Raw genomic sequence first — 23,657 nt, forward strand, 5'->3', positions numbered from 1 at the left:
TTATAATGTAATATAATGTAAAAGTCAGAACTGTGAGCATAAAGTTCTGGGAAAAGTAGGATAGGTAATTGAAGGAAGCTACTGTCTTCCTTCCAGTTGTACGAGAACCTCTCACTGAGACTTAACACCTAGTCCTAGTTCATCCTAAATGGCCTCTTCTCTAATAAGTCTCAAGCAATAACCCACACACTTACACTAAACATACCTCCAAATTGCAGGTTCTCTCTTTAATATTTAGTTCTCTTATTAAAACACTGAATACTCTTTCCCAATTACTTGGCCTCATAATCCTGCTGAAATTGGGAGTGATTTTTTTTTCTATGCGACTACATTTGTTATCATGGAAAAATCCTAAGATTGGAAATTTATATCCCCACACGGCAGGAGCAAGATAAAGGTTTTTCTTATTTCAACACCCTTCATGTTCTATCTCAAATTCAAACCATTTAGTCCTCTGCTAGTAAAATTTTTTCTCATTTTCAAAAGTCCAGGAACTCTTGCACAGTCTTGCTTCCCCAGTAAAATGGAGATGTAAAGTGGTTTTCTTCAGCCTTTTAACCAGTACTTAACTTCCATATTTCTCCCCAGGCAAAGAGACATTGCTAGCTATAAAAACTAACACAGATGGACCCTTCTCTGGTGATAATATTAAACAGGACATAGGAATATATTTGGAAACTTTTACAAGAATTCATAAATCATAAACACATTCACCAGAGGTGCATAGTGTCTCTGTGAGAAAGGTGCCTCTGGGCCTTGTTCTGATATAGTGGAAAAGAGCTGCCATGTGATACCAGTTCCATGTTGGTCTTCAATATGATTAATAATCAATCCTATGTTGAATTTATGTGTTTTATAGAATATCCCCCAAGATGATTCATGTCTTTATTCTTTCCTCGGTTTGGGAAACAGGATGTGTGAGGCCTGAACTGATCTGTTATTCCAAATATTACTTTGCAACATAGAGTTGTATGGATCACTAGAAAGTCTAAGACATAAAACAACATAAAAAGTCGAATTTAACAAGATTATCTATTTATCTCAATTAAATATAACAAGATTAACAATTTACCATTTACTGGAAAAATTGCATTTAACGTCAATAATGTGTGGGCCACCATTTAAAAACCCTTCAAATGATAGTTCTTGTGCCATAATTATGTTGATGTTGTTCCAACTCTAATATTTCTTAATGCTTTATTAACTTGATATAATTAAAACTGTGATTGACTTATTTTCATCTTATTTTAATCGAGTCAGTCTGCAAAGAAGCATATTCTATTACAAAATTTACAAAGCTATCCATCACACCATTCTTCCTCCCCTCTGCTGCCAGAACTCCAAAACTCTCCCACACAAGTGAGCTCAAACCCACAGCTTGTCAACTGTGAGAATGTGGATCCCACCCCCCTCTTTCCTTCCATCTGTATGTGTCAGAACTTCTGTGAGATCAGAGTGACTCCCCTGCCTAAATTTGATGAAATTTTCGGACTTAGAGATTTGAGGTCACTGAGATAGATAATAGACAGTTTTCAGTTGCTAGTTTTATTTTCTGTTTTTTGATGGTCCCTTTATTTTCTATGTAAAGCAATTTAAAAGGCCTTTTTACTAACAAAATTCAGACATACACACACACACACACACACACACACACACACAAGCAGTCAAACACATATTTCCTAAAAGTTTGAACAATTCCGAGTCAGTCAGTTGATGTAGATTTTTCAAAAGAAAAGCACATTTTCAAAAGACCTGGCTAGTCACAGAACGCCATGTCCAGAGAACTTTTCTCTTTCTTTTCTTTCTTTTTTTTATAATTTGAAAATTTTTTATGGAAAATAAAAATTTGCTCCCAAACAATATTTTAAGGTAAGAAAGTAGAAACATAACTTTAATAATTAAAAATCAGAACAAACATATTACAAACTATGCATGTTTCTAAATTGACAATGAGTTTATACTTCAGTATAAATATATATATATATATATATATTTAGATAGATATTATTATTAGAATAAATTAGAATATTATTGGATATTATCTGATTTACATTTCAAATGTTATCCCCTTTCCCCCCACTTCCACTCCCCTCCCCCTTTCTTGCTTCCATGAAGATGCTCCATCTCTCAACTACTCTCTCCACCTCAGCACCTTACCGTTCCCCTACATTGAGAAAACACACCTTAACTCTTCTCCCATTGATGCCAGACAATTTATTCTCTGCTACGTATGCAACTGGAGCCATGGGCCTCTTCAATGTGTACTCATTGGTTGTGTTTTAGTCCCTGGGAGTTCTGGAGGGTTTGATTGGTTGCTAATATTGTTCTTCCCATGAGCTTGCAAACCCTTCAGCTCCTACAGTCTTTTCTCCAGCTCCTTCATTGGGGTCTCCGTGTTCACTCCAATGGTTAGCTGCAAGCATGCTCACGTGTATCTGTATGACACTGGCAGAGCCTCTTCAGGGGCATCCATATCCAGCTCCTGCCAGTAAGCACTTCTTGGCATCAGCACTAGTGTCTGGGTTTGGTGGCTGCATGTGGGGTGGATCACCAGGTAAGGCAGTCTCTGTAGATTTTTTCTTCAATCCCTGCTCCTCTATTTGTCCTGTATTTCCTTCCCTGTGTGTTTTGTTTTCTCTTCTAAGAAAGACAGAGGTGTCCACATTCTGGCCTTCCTTCTTTTTGAGCTTCATAAGGTCTGTAAATTGTTTCTTGGGTATTCAGAGCTTTTGGGGATAGTATTCGCTTATCAGTGAGTGCATTCCATGAGCCTTATTTTGTGATTGGGTTACCTCACTCTGGATGATAGCTTCTAGTTCCATGCATTTGCCTAGGAATTTCATAACAGCATTGTTTCTAATAGCTCCATTGTGTAAATGTACTGCAATTTCTGTACCCATTCCTCTGTTGAAGGACATCTAAATTCTTTTTTTTTTTAATTGAACAACTTTATTTTAAAAAACAAAGATAAATGTACAGATTTTAAGCATTTTTGCATAAAAGTATATGAATACATTTTTGTCAGTACTTGGTTTTTTTAAAGGTTTGATAGTGTGCATTAAGATCTTACTAGTTACAATGAGCTTAAAGTACATGTAAAACAAGATGTAACCTGGAATTAGTCAAAGTTTTCTTGGTATGTAAAGATTAAGCATAATGGTTTTTCATTTTTCTTTTCTTTTTTTCTTGAACTTGATATAGTCTGTGAGTTGTTTCTGGGGTGTTCTGGGATTTCTGGGATTAGTATCCAATTATCAGTGACTGCATATTATGTCTGTTCTTTTGTGACTGGGTTATCTCACTCAGGATGATATCCTCTAGATGCATCCATTTTCTTAAGAATTTCATAAAGTCATTGTTTCTGATAGCTGAGTAGTACTCCATTGTGTAAATATACCACAATTGTTGTATCCATTAATCTACTGAAGGACATCTGGGTTCTTTCCAGCTTCTGGCTATTATAAATGTGTCCTTGTTATATGTTGGAGCATCTTTTGGTATATGCCCAGGAGTGTTATAACTGGATCTTCTGTTAGTACCATTTCCAATTTTCTGAGGAACCTCAAGAGTGATTTTTAGAGTGGTTGAACCAGCTTACAACCCCACCAACAATGGAGAAATGTTCCTCTCTCTACATCCTCCCCAGCATCTAATGTCACCTGAGTTTTTGATCTTAGCCATTTTGACTAGTATGAGGTAGAATCTCAGGGTTGTTTTGATTTGCATTTCCCTAACGACTGAGGATATTAAACATTTCTTTAGGTGATTCTCAGCCATTTGACATTCCTCAAATGAGAATTCTTTGTCTAGATTTGTCCCCCATTTTCTAATAAGGTTATTTGATTCTCTGGAGTCTAACTTCTTGAGTTCTTTGTATAATGGATATTAGTCCTCTGTCAGATATAGGATTGGTAAATCTATTGGTTGCCATTTTGTCCTATTGACAATGTCCTTTTCTTTACAGAAGCTTTGCAATTTAATGAGGTCCCTTTTGTTGATTCTAGATGTTAGAGCATAAGCCATTGGTATTCTGTTCAGGAAGTTTCTCCTGTGCCTATGTGTTTGAGGCTCTTTCCCACTTTCTTTTCTATTAGTTTTAGTGTATTGGGTTTTATGTGGAGGTCCTTGATCCACTTGGACTTGAGCTTTGTACAAGGAGATGAGAAAGGATCAATTTGCATTTTTCTACATGCTGACCTCCAGTTGAACCGGCACTATTTGTTTAAAATGTTGTTTTTTTTTTTTTTTTTTTTTTTTTTTCCTTTGGATGGTTTTAGCTCCTTTGTCAAAGATCAAGTGGCCATGGATGTGTGGTTCATTTCTGGGTCTTCAATTTTATTCCATTGATCTACCTGCCTGTCTCTTTACCAATACTCTACAGTTTTGTTTTTATTTTTTTATTTTTTTATTTTATCATGACTGCTCTGTAATACAGCTTAAGGTTGGGGATTGTGATTCCCCCAGAAGTTCTTTTACTGTTGAGAATAATTTTTGCTATCCTGGGTTTTTAATGATCAATTAATTAAATGAATTTAAAAATTGCTCTTTCCAACTCTATAAAGAATTGCATTGCAGTTTTGATGGGAATTGCATTGAATCTGTAGATCGCTTTTAGCAAGATGGCCATTTCTACTATATTAATGCTGCCAATCCATGAGCATGGGAGAACTTTCCATCTTCTGAGTTCTTCTTTGATTTCTTTATTTAGAGATCTGAAGTTCTTGTCATACAGATCTTTTATTTCCTTGGTTAGAGTCACACCAAGGTATTTTATATTGTTTGTGACTATTGCTAAGGGTGTCATTTCCCTAATTTCATTCTCAGACTGTTTATCCTTTGAGTAGAGGAAGGCTACTGATTTGTTAAACTGTTACTTAGGCAAGTGTAGGTTTGATTTTTTATAAACTTTTAACTTAAAATTATTTCATCACAATATTCCATAAAAATTAGTATTAATAAAAGCACCTCATTTGAGTCTCACTGTTCTGCTGGCTAGCTTCACTCCAAACACATCATGACTCATCCTCAGAACAAAGTCTTAGGTGGTCTTGGTTTATTTGTTTAAAACTTTCAAAGTTAGCAAGTATAACTGGGCGAATATTGTAACAACTTTTTATAGTATGTTCTTGTTAGGAGTTTTGTTCCCTGGTCTGCAGTGTGTCACTTATTTCTAGACCTTATAAAGACCTTTTAATTTCCAGAAGTTGAACACATTCAAAACAATCATTTTTTTTCCTTTGAGAGGATTCCGGATGCACTTTGTGTACCTGTTTAAGGGTATGAGTTTGTCTCCAGCAGTGAGTCGAATGTTTTGCTAAATATTTCATAAGTATGATGCAGGGATATAGTAGAAAATGAGTTGGGATTTGTTTTTACTAATTCAGAGAACATAAGACTATCTGACCTAGAAGAAATGTTCACTTTACTTTATCCTTGAGACCTCTTCCCAAGGCTCTTACTCTCTCATTTTTACATATTCCATAATGTTTAGATACAAAAGGAACTGAATAGAGAGAGTGTATTCACCTCTTGAGGATTCCTCTTTATAATTTGTGGAACAATGTGTTGTGATTCAAAGCAGAGAGCAAGAATTTGATTCTGTGTATGCCGTGTTAGAGTCAATATTGTCAGTGTGCCAAGCTATTAAATGTCCTCTTTCTAATATGGTTTTTAGAAGCTCTACCAGAAGAGCAGTTAACATTTCTTACTTATTATTATGGGATGTACTGAGGTCCATAAATGCCAATAAGTGCATACATAAATGGTAATATAAATAAAACCACAGGAATAGAATTCTTGCCAACTTCCAAACCCATTAGCATGGCACTGATACTCTTGTAAAGAAATATAATCAGATGCACTCCAAAGGGTGATACTTTCTTAGTTTTTTCTGCCCTAAACCTCTCCATTAAAACAATAATACTTACATGTAGGATGTGGATATTGCTCAGTGGGTGAGAGTGTGCAAACATGGGAACCTAGCTTTAAATCCCCAGTACCCACAGAAAAGTTCCAGTGTGGTCACCTCTACCTGTCACATCAGAAGTATGGAGGATACACACAGGAGTCTTGGTGGGGCTTGATAAACACCATCCTGGCTCAAGATACACTGAAAAAGCCTGTCTCAAAGGAAGATGAAGAATTACAAAACAGAACACACAATATCCTTTTCTGGTCTTCACACTTGCACAAATGCATATACCTACATACTTGTCACAAATACACACACACACACACACACACACACACACACAGATGACAGACAGAGCACTGCTGGCTTGCTTCCTTACATCAGACCCACAGAATGAATAAACTTTGAATAAATATGGATAATTGTTTCATTAAAATATTTGTATATGCATACAAAACTGACCATGCTGTTTTTTTCAAATCTTTAGAACAAATGATCCTGAAGACATCTGTGTTCCTTCCATCTCTAGATTCCCATATTGAAAAGATGGTGGTGACAACACATGGAATACAGAAGAGGGCTGCATGGGAAATCATGCCCGCTCTCTGGGAACTGTGTGCTGTCTTAGAGTCTGATACCCTTCATGGTGTTCCTCTCCTTCCTTTTCCTCTGTAGGCAATTGGCATCCGGTTGAACGAACTGTGTCATGGAGAAAGTGAGAGTCCTGCTAACCTGCTTGGCCTTATCTATGATGAAGAGACCAAGAGAAGATTTCGGAAGGAGGATGAGGAGGAAGACTTTTTAGATGACAGTAAGGAGACTCCCTTTACTACAAGAGCCCCTGCTTGTAAGAAACTCTGCTTTAGGAATATTTCTTTGTTCCTCTCTCATTCTCTTTCCACCTTCCCACATCTCCCACAGACCATTCCCCTTCTCCCCATATGAATGTAATGTGTGTACGTAAGCTATAGGAGGGGGGATGGAGCAAAAGTCAGGAAGAGAAGGCAAATAGACAAAGCACTGCAGGCAATGTGGAAGGGACATTGCCTTTTAGCCTCTGACTCTTGTTATCCACTGTCATACTAAGTCTCTGTGAGGGAAAGCCATAGAGCTCATTGGCCAGCTGGTCTCACTGAATGGAGGAGCCTCAGAGTCACTGAAAGAACCTGTCTGAGAACAATTTTAGATGTGGAAAGTTTTTGGAGAAAGGCACTTGACATCAATCACATGACCTCCACATTCATGCACAAGCATGTATATGCGCATGCTCATGTGCACACACCTATACTAGCAAGTTTTTATACTACAGCACACACACACATACACACACACACACACACACACACACACACACACACACACGCACAAGAGATGCATCCCAAAGAACTGAAATATAGAACAGTTTAATCAGAACATAATACAGTATTAATAAGAAACTCAAAGTTTGCATGAGCTGAGGCTGTCCTGGGCTGCATCTATTTAGAACTGTCAGAATTAGAGACAAGATGATGCTTGCTAGAGTCTCTGCAGAGTCACTTTGTACATACATACTCTCTGTACCATTCAAGCATAAAGGAGGGTGCAGCATTCTATGGAGTGGAATTTCCAGTTTCGGCTGTGGAATCTGCATCTTTCCCCATCAGAAGCAGTGACATCTTTCCATTTAACCTTTCCTCTTCATTTGCAATTCGAGATCCCTGATTATATTTTAAGGGTTATCCTTGGCTAATGCATGCCAATTCTGCCCCAACCTGGTGCCATGAAATATGAAATGATGGCTGGATGATAGCACTGGAAAAGACTAAACAATAGTCCAGGAAATCTCTCACCATGTTTCTTCTTCTTTTGCACCAAGGATTTTGTTTTGGTTTGGTTCTGTCCCCCCCCTCATTATTTTTGTTCCCTTTTCATACCTTCTAAAGTCAGAGAAAACCTTAACCTCTCTGTTGATAAAATACTGAATTCCTATGTGGGCAACCCAAAGACAAAAGTTGACTCAGAGGATAACCTAGTCTATGCTTTAATAACTTTTTTTTTTTTTTTTTTTTTTTTAGTTTTTAGTTTCACTCATCGGCCAAATGATAGAGAGTTACCTTTCCTGCAGTCATAAAACCTAGAAAAGGCTTGTCATTAATGCCAGCCAGAGGCATATGTTGGAAGCCACTCAGCAATCGTTCAGAATGGAAGGAGCTAAAAGAATGTTAAATCAGTACACCCTCACAGATTGCATAGTCCACATCAAATTCTAAAAGCTCCATTAATTCATTCGTTATGTCTGGTACATCAGTATTTTGTTTGGGTCATATAGAGCTCCATCTTTGCTCATTGTGACAGGGTATTTCAGGTAGTCATCAGGAAAGAAACTAGAGGGATGGAGAGATGGCTCAGTGGGTAAGAGCTCTGACTGCTCTTCCAAAGGTCCTGAGTTCAGTTCCCAGCAACCCCATGGTGGCTCACAACCATCTGTAATAGGATCAGATGCCATCCTCTGGCATGTATGAAGACAGTGGCAGTGTATTCATATTAAATAAATGAGTCTAAAAGAAGAAAGAAAGAAACTAAAACACAGCCAAGGTCACTAATTACAGGAGAACCTCAGGAATGAACAAACAAATCCAGAAGTTTACAGTGCGTAGCTGGTCTTTGGTTACTTTTATTATTCATTTTGTTCAGGCATGGTCTTCCTGTGTAACTCAGACTGGTCTTGATCTTGAAATCTTCCTGCCTCAAAATTTGAGTAGCTGATGCAGTGCAGACAGGCTTCTACTGCCATGCCTAGTTTCAACAAACTTTCCTTTTTTTTTTTTTTTAATTTTGTACATGTAGGAGGTAACTTTTAGAACATTATATCCTCTATGGAGTATAAGACTGATGTTTGTGATTATCAACTAATTATGAGGTTGTTGTGTGTGATTTAGTTAACTTTGCACTCCAACGCTAAATATAATGCAAGCACATGTCTGTTTGGAAATTCTGTACTAGCTTATCTCTTTCATTCCTAATGAGACACAGATTTTTTTTCCAGCAATGTTTTAACTATGTGGAAAAAGTAATGCTCTCAGCAGGGAAAAATAGGCCAGTTGTCTTCAAAAGATTGTAACATCTAACTTCTGTGTCAAAAAAAAAAAAAATCACATACCATTCAGTTAAGAAATCTCATTATACTCAGACAATTTTGGGAATTTTGAAAATTATTGATAAATAATGATATTGTGACAGTTTGATAACTTGATTTACTCAACTAATAACTATTTTCTTTTTCTCTTTTTGTAAGATTCAGAATGCTAGATGGCTTTTTTCTTTTCTGAAGATAAAGCAATCAGGATGTTAGTACAGGGTTCACGTTGAGACAGATCTCTCAACCAAGGCTGGAAGTTTTAAATCCTGTTATTCTTTTAGCCATTATCTTTAGTCCAAATATGATATGTTGGTCCATAGTGCTTTAGGTGTCTGACAAAGTAAAAATAAATAAAATAAAATAATTCAATAGAGTGAAAGAGACAATCAGCTGCTTCTGGTTGAACCACGTCGTAGTGTGACTGAGTGACATAACCTGGGGGTCGTGGTGCACCCCTAATCCCAGCACTTGGGAAGCAGAAGCAGGATTTATTTGAGTTCTAGGCCACCCTGTTCTACAGAGCAAGTCCCAGAATAGCCAAGGCTCTATAGAGAGATCCTCTTACAAACAAACAAAAATGTGCAGGATCGTTGACCAGGTAACATCTTTTCTTGTACCCGTGTTGCATAAATATCAATTGGAATAGAGCTGAAAGAATGTCACAGCTCTCAGAAGGCCAAAGAATTGTCCCTTCCTAAAGTGCGTTGGGAGGATGTGTGGGCTCCAAACCAAACTGGTGGTCATATGCCCAGTCATGAGTTGACTGAATACAAGACCAAGTTCACTTTCTGTTTTCACCAAATGGTCTCTGGGGTCATTGGAGCTGTGTTGTGTTACTCTCTAGTGCTATAAATAGAAAGACCGACTCCTGCTTGTCTGACACTTTAACACTGAAGCAGAGGAGAGAGGTGGATGGCCATGCCCAAGTCATGCTGACAGGAGTAGGTACATTGAGGCTGTCTAGAAAATATTCTCATGTGCAGTTTGATTTTACATGGATGTAGCTAGGTCCATCACACCATGACCCTCTATTTGTTATTGGTTTGTCTTCTCATGAAGAATTTTTTCTTTTCGTAGGTACTGTGAACCCCTCAAAATGTGGCTGCCCCTTTGCCTTGAAGATGGCAGCATGCCAACTTCTCCTGGAGATAACCACCTTCCTAAGGGAGACCTTTTCTTGCCTGCCTAGACCTCGCACTGAGCCCCTTGTGGTATGTTGAAGCAGTGTGGTGTCAATAGCCAGACTACTTGAAGACAAGGACCTGGAGCTAGGTTTCCTACACTCCCAGCATCTTTATTTTTTACTGATGTCTTATGTATTTGCATTTCAGACGTTATCCCCTTTCCCCACTTCCAGCATCTTTAAATGCTTGAAGACTTTATGTGTTTTGTAATTTAAAATTTTAACCAAAGGCTTTTCAGACCTAAAAAGAAATCTATTCCATCCATTAAAATAATAGCTCCAAGGCTAGCTTTCTGTCCTACATGTACTTTATGCTTATGGTAACTAAGGAGATTTCAATGCACGCTATCAAACCTCTAAAAGAATTAAGTACTGACAAAAAATATTCATATAGTGTTATGCCAAAATGCCTTTAAAAATCTGTGTGTGTGTGTATGTATATATATCCCTTTCAAAAAAATAAAGTTGTCAGAGAGAGGAAAAAAAGAAAGCAATGGAGAAAGTACTTTCAGGTACAGTGTTTGACAGCATAGTGATACACCACTAATTCTGATGGAAATATCTCAGAGCCCGTGTTTCATTACACTACAGACTATTAGGATTTTATAGCCAAAATTATTCAAAAATTACTGCCTGATTTTCTTTTGTACTAACAAGTCCTCCGTTCATATAGAAGCTCACTTCTAAAGAGTTTTCTGGTTTATAGTATGGCAGAAATGACCTCAGTGTTTAGATTATCAACATTTCCAAACATGTCATTTTCATAGACTTTCTTGTGGATTATGGATTGACAGAAAACATGGCACACCATACCACACACACACACACACACACACACACACTACACATATTTGCACATAAAATACAGTCATGTGCCATGCACTGTTTATTTTACCATACATATAAATCCTATGCACTGCCTGTAAATCTTCAGAGTATGCATTAACAGAAAACACCTTGGGTCTATGAGTCTGTGATAGAACCCAATGGTCCTTTCATCACAGTCAGCCTGCAACTTAACTTGGGGAGCCAAGCAAAACCTTCTCCTCCCTACAAGATTTGTGCTGCACTCTGTCTCGCCAACTTCCACTTAAGGTTGTTTTACAACCTGCCTCTCCTGCTGGTAAAACCGAACAGCATGAATAAGTCCACCCCAATCCCAAGGTGGGTCCAGAAGCTGGATAAAGGAGTCAGTGTTCTGCTACCATGGAGCACAGTCTCTGGCTTTAGTTTTCCAGTGTTCAAGAAGATCCATTCCCTCACATCCTTAAACAAAAATGGGCATTTTCAAATTGTAAACATTTATGAATTGAGTGCTTATTTTCAAGAGAAAACTAGCCTCCTTGGGACTGCAGAACTGTACAGTCTGACTGTTGGAAATGGAAATTCCAGCAACTTCCCTCTGTGACATCGGATTGACTCGACATTTATTTTTCTGAGTGGTCATTTTCACCGGTCTGTTGAAAATACTCTATAAAGTTAAACCAAGACAATTTGATACGTGCATTCAGCTGAAAGTCAAGCATAACAAAATATTCAATTTGCAGACTTCCTTCAATATCGCTCCTTTCAACCTCCTGATTAATAACAGTCTTTGGAAAAGCATGGAGTACATCTGATTTTGCGTTTTCAGGATAGCTGCAATTTTCATTAAAAAGAAAAGTGTCTTGTTTAGCTCAGTCACTTTCGCTCATCCCTTTAACTCTTAAAGCTCTACCTCAGTGATTCTTGCTATGAGATTCTCTTCCATGCAGCCTGTCATATACTGAGGACAAACTTAATAACTGCATCTCCTTGAAGAGCAGTTCCCAGACTGAGACCTGTCAGTCAAAATGAATCTTCTATTTTTCTCAACCAGCCATGTCTGTTCAGCATGAACACACAGCAATGACATCAGACAAGAATCTCAGCACTGACAGGATCGATCACAAGCTAGGCTACACAGCAGGGCCTGTGACAAATAGAGACTCTATAAGCAAGAAGAGATTCAGGAAGCACAAAGAAAGGAACCTACAAAGTCTACAACTAGAACAGCAGCCTTCAGTCATTTAGTGACAAGAGAAGTCTGCCTTTTTTACCTTGAACACTGTTTCTGAGATTGGCTGTTCACTACAGAGTCACTCTCGCTGTTGTAGATAGGCTTCTGTACTTTCATTATTTCCTTGTTGAGACTATAATATACTGACATTATTACTCTGTTCTCTTTTTCCCTCCAAACTCTCCCACAAAATTCTCTTGCTCTTTTTAAAATTCATAATCTATTTTTTCAAAAATTGTTGTCATGGCAATGTTTCTATATTTAAGTATCCATATATGTATGCAATATATATGTATATGCATGTATATACATATATATATATATATTCCTAAATACATAAGTCCAACTTTCCCAGTTTGTATAATGTTACTTGTGTGTATGTTTTTGGTATTGAATATTTAGTATTAGATAACCCATTTGTGTATGTTCTCCGGAGAAGAGTATTTCTCCTGTTCTCCATATTCCTTAGCTGCCTGTAGTTCAGTGTGCCTGGCTGAGGACTCCTGGGCTTTTCCCCTCTTGGTCTTTCTTCTTTCTAAATGGGAGTGAGAAATTTCCCCAATACAAAATCCCCCATACTGGCTCTGGCTCACACGTGTGTTTTCCTAAACATTAGCTGACTTCCCAAACTTGTGTCCTAAGAAAGGCCACTCAAGGTTACCTTGGATGGCTTCCTCTATTTGCTTCTCAAAGTATATCTGTTTTCAACAGTGCAGACATTATCTTCCATTTCTTCTGCTCAAAAGTCTAAGACAGGTATTCCTAGGCTAAACTCAAGATATCAGTAATCTTTCTGTGGCAGAGGAAGAATGCACCTGCCTTCTTGCTTTATTTTCTACCTTCTAGAAACTAATATGCCCTTCTTCCATCTTCAGAGGCAGTAATGTATTGACACTTCCTCTGTGCACAGCCAGGGAGAGACCCTCCACTTCTGAGAATACATGTAATTAGGTTCGGGCCACTTATCTAATGAATGGATATAATCATAAAGTTCTTAGCTTTAATTTTACCTCCAAAGTTCATGTTGCAGCATAAAGCAACATGTTCTCAAGCTCTGGGGATTTAAGGTTTAGATATATCACTTGGTGACGGTTATTCTATTACTATTGTCTTGACGTCTGGTATCGAACTCCTTCACTTAGAAGTCTCATTTCTGTATGCACATCATCCATCTTCATATTCTACACTTGAACTTAGCCAAAAGGCTAAGAAGCGATCATCTTAGTATTCTGAGTCCCTCGGGGGAAGCAATCATTTCTTATTCACATCATTGTGCCTAACATGTCCATACTTAATGCATGATTATGTAATTAACATATAAATGCCAAAGATACCTCCCAGATATTGGACCAAGAGTTAGAAGGTAAAGAATCTAGTTCAAAGTTCTGCGTTGTTGGAAGATAAAGTGCATAAGGAAAAGCCATCAGCTAGGGGACACGTACATTCCTATTCAAGAATACTTTTAAAGACCACAATTTAAAATAAGCAATAAGATTATTTTACATATAATTGCTTGTGTTTCAGAATGAGTAGCTGTTTGATGTAATACCAGTGCAGTAGATGAAACATGATGGCTCCAGCACATAGTTGCAGCACTTAGGAAACTGAGGCAGAGGCGGGAGGGTTGTGTGATCTGCTTTGTGGCTTTAGAGCAAAACCCTGTCAAAGGAAGGAAGGAGAGAAGAAAGGAAGGAAGGAAATGGATAGATAGATAGATAGATAGATAGATAGATAGATAGATAGATAGATAGATGATAGATAGATAGATGATAGATAGATAGATAGATAGATGATAGATAGATAGATAGATAGATAGATAGATAGATAGATAGATAGATAGATAGATAGGCAGGCAGGCAGGCAGGCAGGCAGGCAGGCAGGCAGGCAGGCAGGCAGACAGACAGACAGACAGACAGGCTTTTTTGTTTCAGGACATCCCAGCACTTGTATGCCCTTTTATGACATTTCAGGACTTGGAGAGCTGCAGGCTTCGTCTGGACCCTGAGTTGGACCGGCACAGATACGAGAGGAAGATCAGCTTCGCAGGAGTTCTAGATGAAAATGAAGACTCAAAAGACTCTCTGCACAGCAGCAGCCACACCATCAAATCAGACGCAGGTGCTGAAGAGAAGAAAGGTAGGGAGACCGCAAGGGTGACTTCCTGTTTCTGGCTTTCTAATTTGGGGTCTAACTATGTGGGCCCTCCACAGCCAGTGAGGGAGGAGAGACCACAAGTTAGAGGTTAAACTTGTCAGCCAGAATGCCTTGGGCTACAGTGCCAGCTCAGCGATTCTCTTTTGGCCACATAGAATGTGAGATGCCTTCAGCTTTAAGATGACCCACTATTTATTAAACAATAAAAATGGGAAAACACCCAAATTCAACTATTCTGCAACAATCCCATATCTCTTGCTTGTGTTTTTTTTTTTAATTTAAAGAGGACGTTGAGACAGTAAAATAAATGTATATAGTCAACGTTATTTTTATATATCCTTCTTTTGCAACTAAAAACAGTATAACTAAAATATACTGGTTAAAGCCTTCTAACTTACAGTCCAAAATTCTTAATTACTTTTCAGTTCAGAGTTGTCAATGTCCATGTTTTTATAGGATACTGTTGTCTATAGCACCAGAATGTTAATGAAAGATATGTCAGTTCAGAAATGGATCCAAGATTAGTACATATATAATCTATATAATGAGAGATAATCAATAAAAATCCAGAAGATCACCAACAGCAAAGCAACTGTCTGTACTAGCTATGGGAACAAGTTAGGAACAGTGTGAGGCTCCCTTGATTGCTCTTCAGGACTGTCACTCTTATAACCTGGCCCACTCTCCCACCCCTTGCTGTCACTGGGCCTCGGTGCTAAGATGTAGTCTGCGTGTATTGCTTCTGTTGTTTACATGGTCACAGACAATGTACATTTCAGCTGCCACTTGACACTAGGAATTCTAAATTCAATTTCACATACATCAAACTGTGAAGAAAAAGAGCAAGAGCTTATTAAGGTGGGTCCCCTATGGCTCAGCACTGCATGACCTTGTCTACATGAGTATGACCTTGTCTATATGACTTACCTTTAAACCACAGTGCTCCTTCAGTCAAATGGCCAGCTTCTCACTGTGTGTTACAGCCTTAGTTAAGACAGTGCAAGTAAGTCTTAGAGTGAATGTAAAACAAATGGAGGAACATAGGTTACCATTGCCATCTTCATTTTCCTACATTATGAACAGCTAGATAAAAAAAAATCAATGCAGAAAATTCTAACTGGAGCTGGAAAAGTCACTTTAAAGTAAGTCATGTAAGGATCCTCTAAAAGGTCAACTTCACTATCTTGCTTTTATATTTTTAAAATGCTGTTGCCCTTCAATGATTTTTATAAAGGATTTTACATTTAAACCAATCTGTATACCTCTTCAGAAAGCTGACTGTGTACATTGACATGTTTTCCAGTGCCCTATAGACAATGGATGAGTGCACATTTCATGACCTTAATCAATTAGTAAGTGCCATAGTGCTATATAGGGAAAATATAAAATATTTCAAGTCTTATAAGAAAGGGGATGCAATGAGAAAGGTTTGAATATTTCAACATCAGAATGTTGCTGCCTTTTAAATACAAATATCATTATATCATCATATCCTGATGAATTTTGATAAATCAAGCCATGTTTAAATAATAAATAGTTGATCAATTTATAGACACAAAGAAGTATCAAGTCAATGTGATTTCAAATATTTACTACGTCCAGTGAAGGTAACTTCCATCTATAAATATATACCAACAATACTTTAATTTGTAAATCAGTCTTTAGTCACTCTAACTCATTACCATAATTATCATTCATAGAAATTGAATAAAAATTTCAAATACTCGCCCAGTTAATCTTAAATCAAGTAGGTTCTACATCATCTTTAAAAGAAAGTATTTGCTTAATTTTGAGAATGTGTCAACTTCATTATCATTTATATAATTGTCTTTACTGTTAAACTCTCACCTACTTAGTGATTTTTATCATGCAATATGCTAACGTTAATGTATGAATGGTGTCTCATAAATAAGCAACAGAAGGCTAAAACTATAAATAAAATGAAAAAATTATTATAAAATGTTGTTAATTAGTTGACAAAAGTCTCCCTAAAGACTTGTAAATATTCTGTAAGCTGTCTGAAAACCACATTAGCTACTACAGACTGTACGAAAATGTGACAATGAGATACTGCTGTGACTACTATTTTTTTTAATGTCATACCATTGGGTTTTGTAGAAGAAAAATAAGTCAGCTCCTGAAATAAACATCTCAAGAACAATTAGTTTATACTAAAGAAAATGAGCCTGAACTTATCCTTAAGAACTGAAAATATCTGCTCAAAATCTCTAAACAGTCTATGAAATACTTTTCCTCCTGCCCCAAACACAAACTAAAACTACTATTCCAAAATACAGAAACATCTCCTCATTCAGCACCCAGCTACAGAGTACCTGCTCTTTACCAGGAACTATTTATTACAAGTTCCCAGAAGGTGGGCATTAACAAGAACATATTCCCATGGATATTTCTGTTCATAAGCAGAAGATTGCTATTGGCATCACGGTTAATAACATGAAATTCCAGACTTTCAAGAAATGCAATGGAAAGTAAAACTAATTAAAGCAATGTCAGTAATCTGGAATATAAAGATATATGGTGAGATAAAGATATATGGTTCTAATAATGATCATTAAATTGGGAGACTTTCACTGGGCATTTCAATAATGCAGAAGGCTGAGGACAGAGAGTTCCAAAGAGAGGCAATTATGAAGCCACAGGTCATGATGTCATGAAGAGTAAACTTGAATGAGGACAGAAGGATCAACTGAGTTATTAGAGAATGAGTTTGAGAGGAGACAGATCAGAAAGGCAAGGAAGGGGCAGACAGAGTCTAGTCAATATGCTTAGTAATTCTAGCATTTAATTTAAATGTGTTAGGTTGTTGCTCATTGTATGTGACTAGACATGTGGAAGCTGGGAGAAAGGGACAGTTAGAGGCAGTTGCATGAACCAGAGTAAAGGCATCAGGACTATGAACTGGTGATGTTTTGAAGCACAAAGGCAGCAGGACATGCTAATGGATACAACGTGCAAAGGAAGATGTATTATCTAATTCAAATGAATGTTTTATTTTTATTATAGTTTCTTATTGTTATGAAGATGAAGGCTCAAATTCAGTAGCATATAGTCTCAGATGACATATTTCACAAACGATGTTAAGCCTGAATTCTCATCACTGTGTTCCTTTTAACTAATTGATGTCATAATTCTGAACCCTAATTTTTTAGGGCTGCAGGAGGTCTCCAATTATCTTTTATGTTAGAACAAATTCTCAAAATTAAGTCTCCACTAAATTGTAGTTCTTTAGTTGCATTTGCAGCCTCAAAGTATCATAAACTCCAGCAAAAGGCATTAGAATGTGCCTCTATTGAAAAATCTAAGAATTATCACTGTAATCTCTTTATTTCTCAACGTCCATGAGATTGTAGTAATGGTCGTTAAAAATAATTAACCATAAAGTCTAAGTTAAGCCAGAGAGAATATTGAGAAATACAATTTGGTCAATCTTGTGTTATAATTAAACCACAATATAGTGTTCTTTCTATGGCTGTTATGACATTTATACAGCTGTGCTGAAAAAAAATCCTTCCAGATGTGCAGTTCTATCCAGATGAGGTTAGCCAGCTCCAAGAAGGTTACACAAAGCAGAACAGTGATAACTCTAGGTTCTTTCGGTCACCAGAGTAATCCAGAGTCTAAACATTCAGTTATTCTCTATGAATTCTTCTGACTCTCTCCTATGGTATTGAAAGTGTACATTTAACTCGCATTTTTAAAGGATTCGAGTTTTATTATTGTCTCATATAAGCATTTTGTTGTGGGGAAAAAACTGAACCTAAAATACAAATTTCCTGATTTCAAAAATGCAGTCATATTTTAATTTAAATAGTGAATAGACTATATTGTTCAGATCTTAAGTATGTAAAGTTAGCTAGCCCCTTTCCTCTAATGGTGTTTGAGCCCTGAAAATTTGCATTATCCTACTAGTATAAAATGAGTATTGACACTATTAAAACTTGAAAGAAAGAAAAAATGTTGGTTATTTATAAAGTTTAAACATGTTTCTTGTACTACTTTACTCCCACCCTGGTGATTGTTTCTTCCAGAATACTTAGCAGGAATAATGCATGCCCTTTTGTTTTGTATACACTATGAGAAAGTGCAGGGCTTACAACATTTACACTTCTGTATCATTAGCTCTTTGATTGAGAAGAGAATACTATGAAATCCCTAAATGATGGAAAATAGAAGTGGATTAGATAGGCATGCATGCATGCACACATGCACGCATGCGCACACACACACACACACACACACACACACACACACACACACACTACATTTTTCCTGAGGAAAAAGCTCTCTTAATGTTTTTGCAGAGTACACCCCACTGCTGACTATCAGAGACAGGTGCCTCTGTGTGTTCATACATTAATAGGTTATTCCAAAGAAAAGGTTTCCAATGACTGTTTTCAGAACTCTCTAAGTCCAGTTTTATCTGGAAAACAAAAACAGCAATGTATGGGTCTATTGTTCCAAATAAGAATGTGTTTAAACTATGCTAGCAGATCTTGGTGGTGGTGCTATGTAAAGACACTCATGCTTGTGAACCCTGGGCCAGAGTGAGAACAGATCATACCCAGCCAAATGTGTACTTTGCCCAAGAAAGATATTGCACTATCCCTGCCTGGTCAGTCTGGTCTCATGCCTGTCCAAATCTGGTGGCTAGGGCCTTGCAGAAACGTCTCCATCCAGAAATGCTACTCAGTCAAACTCAGAGTTGGCTGATCAGAGACAAATTGGGAAGAGTGTGGATCTAAACTGGCTGGGGAAAACTAAGCGGGGGAAGCCCTATTTTATTCTTTTAATACAGTTCCCAGCAGGAAGATCAGGATAGGAGGTTCTCGACTGCTCCAGATTAAAGGAACCCGCAGTTTCCAGGTGAAGAAGGGGGGTTCCTTGTCCAGCATTCGCCGAGTCGGCAGCTTAAAGAGCAGCAAGTTATCACGGCAGGACTCAGAGTCTGAGGCTGAGGAGCTGCAGCTGTCCCAGAGCAGGGACACTGTCACTGACCTAGGTAACATAGAAGAGTGGGGTGTGCAGGGACGTGGGGGGCAGGAAGCCAGGACTCAAGTCCTGGAAGAGCCAAGTCCATTTCATCCCATGTGACTAGAGCAAGAGCAGAGCCATAGTTTAGACAATACATTCTCTAGAGAACACCCTCCCCCCTCCTGCTCCTGCACGCGGTGCCTGGAAGTCCTGCCCAAGTGCAAACTCTGATTCAGCAGATATCTCTCCATTTTAACTAAGCTTCCCTGGGAAGCCGATGCTGCTGCCTCGAGGACCGTACTTTGAGCTGTGAGCACAGAAAGTGTTCACTGGGGAATGAAAGATATGTTGGCAACAAAGACAGCTTTAGAACTCCGGGTGCTTCTACTCACTAGGACCTGCAAAGTCACACATCGAGGACTTTTATGTTGGAGTCTTCATTTGACAGTATAAGCATCAGGAAGGAGTGATTCTTTACACATGATACCTAGGGGTCTTCAGTATGTCTCCCATGTTTCAGGATATGCTGTCATCCTCCATCTGGCAGGAATAGTTGTTCATTGCCTGTTCTGCAAGGATGCTCTTGTAAAATGTGTTAAGTGTACAAGGGTCAGCTATAAATACAGTCAAAGCACTAATGCCAAAAGTTATAATGGTAGGCAGTGAAGAGGCTCCAAATCTTCCATGTGGTTGTCCAGTATATGGGCTTCTTAACAGACCAGGAAAAGACTATGTAGAGCTCACAGGCTGCCTGCTCAAGTCTTTAGTACAAGTTCAAGCACATTCTCCCTGCCGTTCATTCTCTACTTTGAAGGCAGCAGAAAGTGTGGATAAATGATCGATAAAGTCTGTCAAATGGAAGCTGAGTATCTAATCAAGGAAAGTTTAAAATAGAAAATGCTTCTACATCCACCCACCCTCGCCTTTAAAAATAACTAATTTATGCATTAGTTAAGATCCAGCTTACTTTTTCTGAAAAGAGAATGGGAGAGGGTGATTTCTGTTGTTGCAGGATGAGCATTGTAACCTTACCATCAGTGTTCAGAATTGTATAAACTCATCAACATATCGCCACTGCAGTCAAAGTAATCATTCTAGAGATACAACTTTGCTATTTAAACAATCCATGAAGCAGGCTCTGTGGGTAAAGTAACTGTCGATGTTTCCTTCGCATCTCCCACAGAGAGGACAGAAGGCTTGCTCACTATTGGCTGTCATTGCTTTCAAATCACCTTACTCCCTCTAAGGTCCCCTCACAGAACTGAAAAGGCTCCCACAACACTGCTGCCCACAACAGCAGTACAGGTGCAGCCACAACCCAATAGAAGCATTATTTTATCACCCTGCGATGTCAGTGCAGGTCAGTTTGTGTCCCTGCTTAGCCACACCTGTGACATCTGGGCAGTCTGGAATGGATGTAGGCACACTGAATATGTAACTCTTCTCAAGGACTTTATACACCCCCCCCCCCCGCGCCGCCCTCATGTCTTAACATGGAAGCCACCTTAGCAGAGATCACTGTTGTTTTTGGACTTGCTAGTTCAGGTGGTGGTTAAGGGAAAGGCTCTTATTAATATTCTTCCAACAAAGTCCTACGCCCTGTAACCTGCTGGGCCATGGTAGAGTCTGCCCTTGGATTCAAAAGCATGGACAATGACACCATACTGACATGTTCTCCAGGGAGACTGAACATTCAAGTCCTTTTCGGTGTTCTTTTTTTTAAAGAAGGGAGTCCTTGGAGTGCAAGTGAGCCCAGCATTGAGCCGGAGGGAATGAGCAACGCCGGCACAGAGGAGAATTACCACCGAAACATGTCATGGCTTCACGTAAGTGTCCATCTAAATCTCTAAAAGGAATTCTTCTTAGCACTGGGAAAGATTCCCGGAGACAGAAACAGACTGTCCATATCTGAGCACTTCCAAAAGAAAGTATGGCCTCATATTTTAGCTGAGGCTTTCTACTCACAGTGGAAATGTTATTCTGCAGGATTGTGTTTAAGAGTAACAAAGACTAAGGATGTTTGTGACATGGCCAGTTTGTGGGTCTCTATATGTCAGGAAAAACTATGAGGGACTGGGATAGGTTCATAATCAAAATACCATGAATGACAGAGGCCAGACATTCTTCTAGTCAACCTCAAACATATTACCATGAACTTGAGAACAATGTCAGCATTATTTTTGACTGTGTTAGGAGTGAGCATTTGGTGGAGCGTTCCTATAAATATGTAGTACTCATGTACAAAATTACTTTAAAAAATTAAGTGAAAAATTGTAAATGGGACACAAAGATTCTACATGAGAATATCATGCCTCAGAAAGATAGCCAGTGTGCAAAGGCATGAAGCCCTCCCTTAAAACCTTTGGGCATAGGTTGGAACAAAGCCATGTAGTAGGCATGTAAAAGGAATGTGTTCTTTCCTCCTATACTGAAAGAATACCTCAGCTATGTGAACCTTCTGGTAGCCATCTTGGTCTTGTTCCTTAAAATACTCCCATCTTTTCCTAGACAAGGCAGATGAAAAATGAGGGGGATGCAGTGAAATGGAATGTCATTATATATGTTGTAGAAACCCACGGGGTGGGTAGCACCAAGGGAGACACCGCTATTAACTATGGGCTTAATTGATGATATGTCAGCGTTGGCCGATTATAATAAATGAATCTCTGTGGTTCAGGGAGTTGATAGTAGGCAAGGTTATACATGTGTGAATATAAGATGTGCTATGCTTTTTGCTCAAGTTGTACCTAAAACTGCTCTAAAACAATTTTTTTAACTTAGAAACTTTTAGAGGCTTCATAGGATGCTATTCCATAGCAAGGATTCACTCTTTCCTCTGGCAGATAACAAAAACATTCCAATATTTATTTCCCCTGAGCAGTGAAATTATCAATATCTATTCATTTTGTCAGCTGGTTTCTGGGTGGCTTCTTTACTGTCCAGTCAGCAAATACCTAGAAAGAAATGGCTTTGTTGATGCTCAGTATCTGCCTTCTCTCCGACCCTTTCTTTATTGTGCAAGTCACCCTTTATTTTTTTTTTCCAGCAGAGGTATTTATGCCATTCAAGAGGGAGCTATGTATAACAGGGTTAAGATCTCAGCTTCTTCTGTTTGTCTGATATTTGGGGGTACAGCTTTACCTTGGGTCTTCTGCTTGTCTGCAGTAGTATTGTCTCTTTGGTGGCTTGGATATTCAAGCTTGGAGCATGCTCTGTCCATGAATGCAGCAGCCAATGGAGGATGATGGTTCTGTTCTTTTATCACTTTCTCTGAATATTATTTCTTTAAAGAAGGGTCTCTCACCTTCTCTAAAGTGATCCTGAAGCTAACTCATTTCAGCTAAGTCAGCCAGCTCTCAGGATCTGCCTGTCTCTACCTTCCCAATTCTGGGGTTATATGCCCATGCACTCACACACAGCTCTTCTGTGTATTCTGAGGATTTCAAAGTCGACACAAATACTCTCACACACTGAGCCATCGTGTTAAGCCAGTAGCTGCTCTTATTTCTTTACCATGTGAAACCCTGAATCATGACAAATAGCTTCATGAAAGAGTCAGCTGAGAAGAGAGAGATCGTCATCATATGCAATAAAGTCAGAGAGGGGTCATTCCAACACCTTCGCCATATGCTATTGGTGAGAAGCAAGTTATTAATCTAACTCACACTCAATGGGAGGAGCTTTCCCAAAACATAAGTACTAGATTGTGTAGATCACTATGGGTCATCTTAGAAATATACATAGCAAAGGAATGTTAGTGGCAGGACTTTAAAGTTATAGATTACAGATTGCTAAACCAGCTGTTACTGACATCAAAACTTACATAGGAGAAGTCTCTAAGGCAAAGTTTAGTGATATACTCTGTGTGTGTGTGTGTGTGTGTGTGTGTGTGTGTGTGTGTGTGTGTACACATGTAAGGCTTTCTTCATGTTCTCCTGATCACCAGATTCAGCATAACAAAAACACCATTAGAGTTCTCCTTTATGCCTGCTTCACACTGCAGCATAAAGCGGAATCTGTAAAGATATGCAGTGAACCTCAAGATAGGTTGGACAATCTGCCAAGACACCATTTACATTTGTTGAAAACCTCGCAGGCTTAGATACGGTTGACTGAGTTTCACAGAAACTTATAGATGACTGTTGGTTTCAACTGTGTCTCAGAATGAACAAGCCCTGTTGGCCTTAAGGCAGCTGTGCCAGGTCAGTTCAGTCGGCCTCCTCTGCATGTATGTGTGTTGTGGTCTCATCCGGGACAGTGT

General features: G+C 38.5%; 1 protein-coding gene across 5 annotated transcripts in view; it reads left to right on the forward strand.

The window, feature by feature from the left end:
- UNC80 (unc-80 homolog, NALCN channel complex subunit) overlaps nucleotides 1-23,657 on the forward strand; it is a gene marked incomplete at its 5' end in the record, with an annotated part of 174,495 nt that overhangs the window by 70,576 nt on the left and 80,262 nt on the right. For 2 of the 5 annotated variants that reach the window (XM_080933195.1, XM_080933196.1), the window contains 5 exons: nucleotides 6,587-6,722; nucleotides 10,107-10,240; nucleotides 14,221-14,386; nucleotides 19,221-19,424; nucleotides 21,122-21,222. In XM_080933195.1, the coding sequence (XP_080789321.1) occupies nucleotides 6,587-6,722; nucleotides 10,107-10,240; nucleotides 14,221-14,386; nucleotides 19,221-19,424; nucleotides 21,122-21,222 (741 nt within the window). Of the gene's footprint in view, nucleotides 1-6,586; nucleotides 6,759-10,106; nucleotides 10,241-14,220; nucleotides 14,387-19,220; nucleotides 19,425-21,121; nucleotides 21,223-23,657 lie in introns of all 5 variants that reach the window. The other 3 variants (XM_080933197.1, XM_080933198.1, XM_080933194.1) reach the window with 2 other exon arrangements.

The sequence above is a fragment of the Micromys minutus genome (assembly GCF_963924665.1).
Source record: "Micromys minutus genome assembly, chromosome: 19".
NCBI lineage: Eukaryota > Metazoa > Chordata > Mammalia > Rodentia > Muridae > Micromys > Micromys minutus.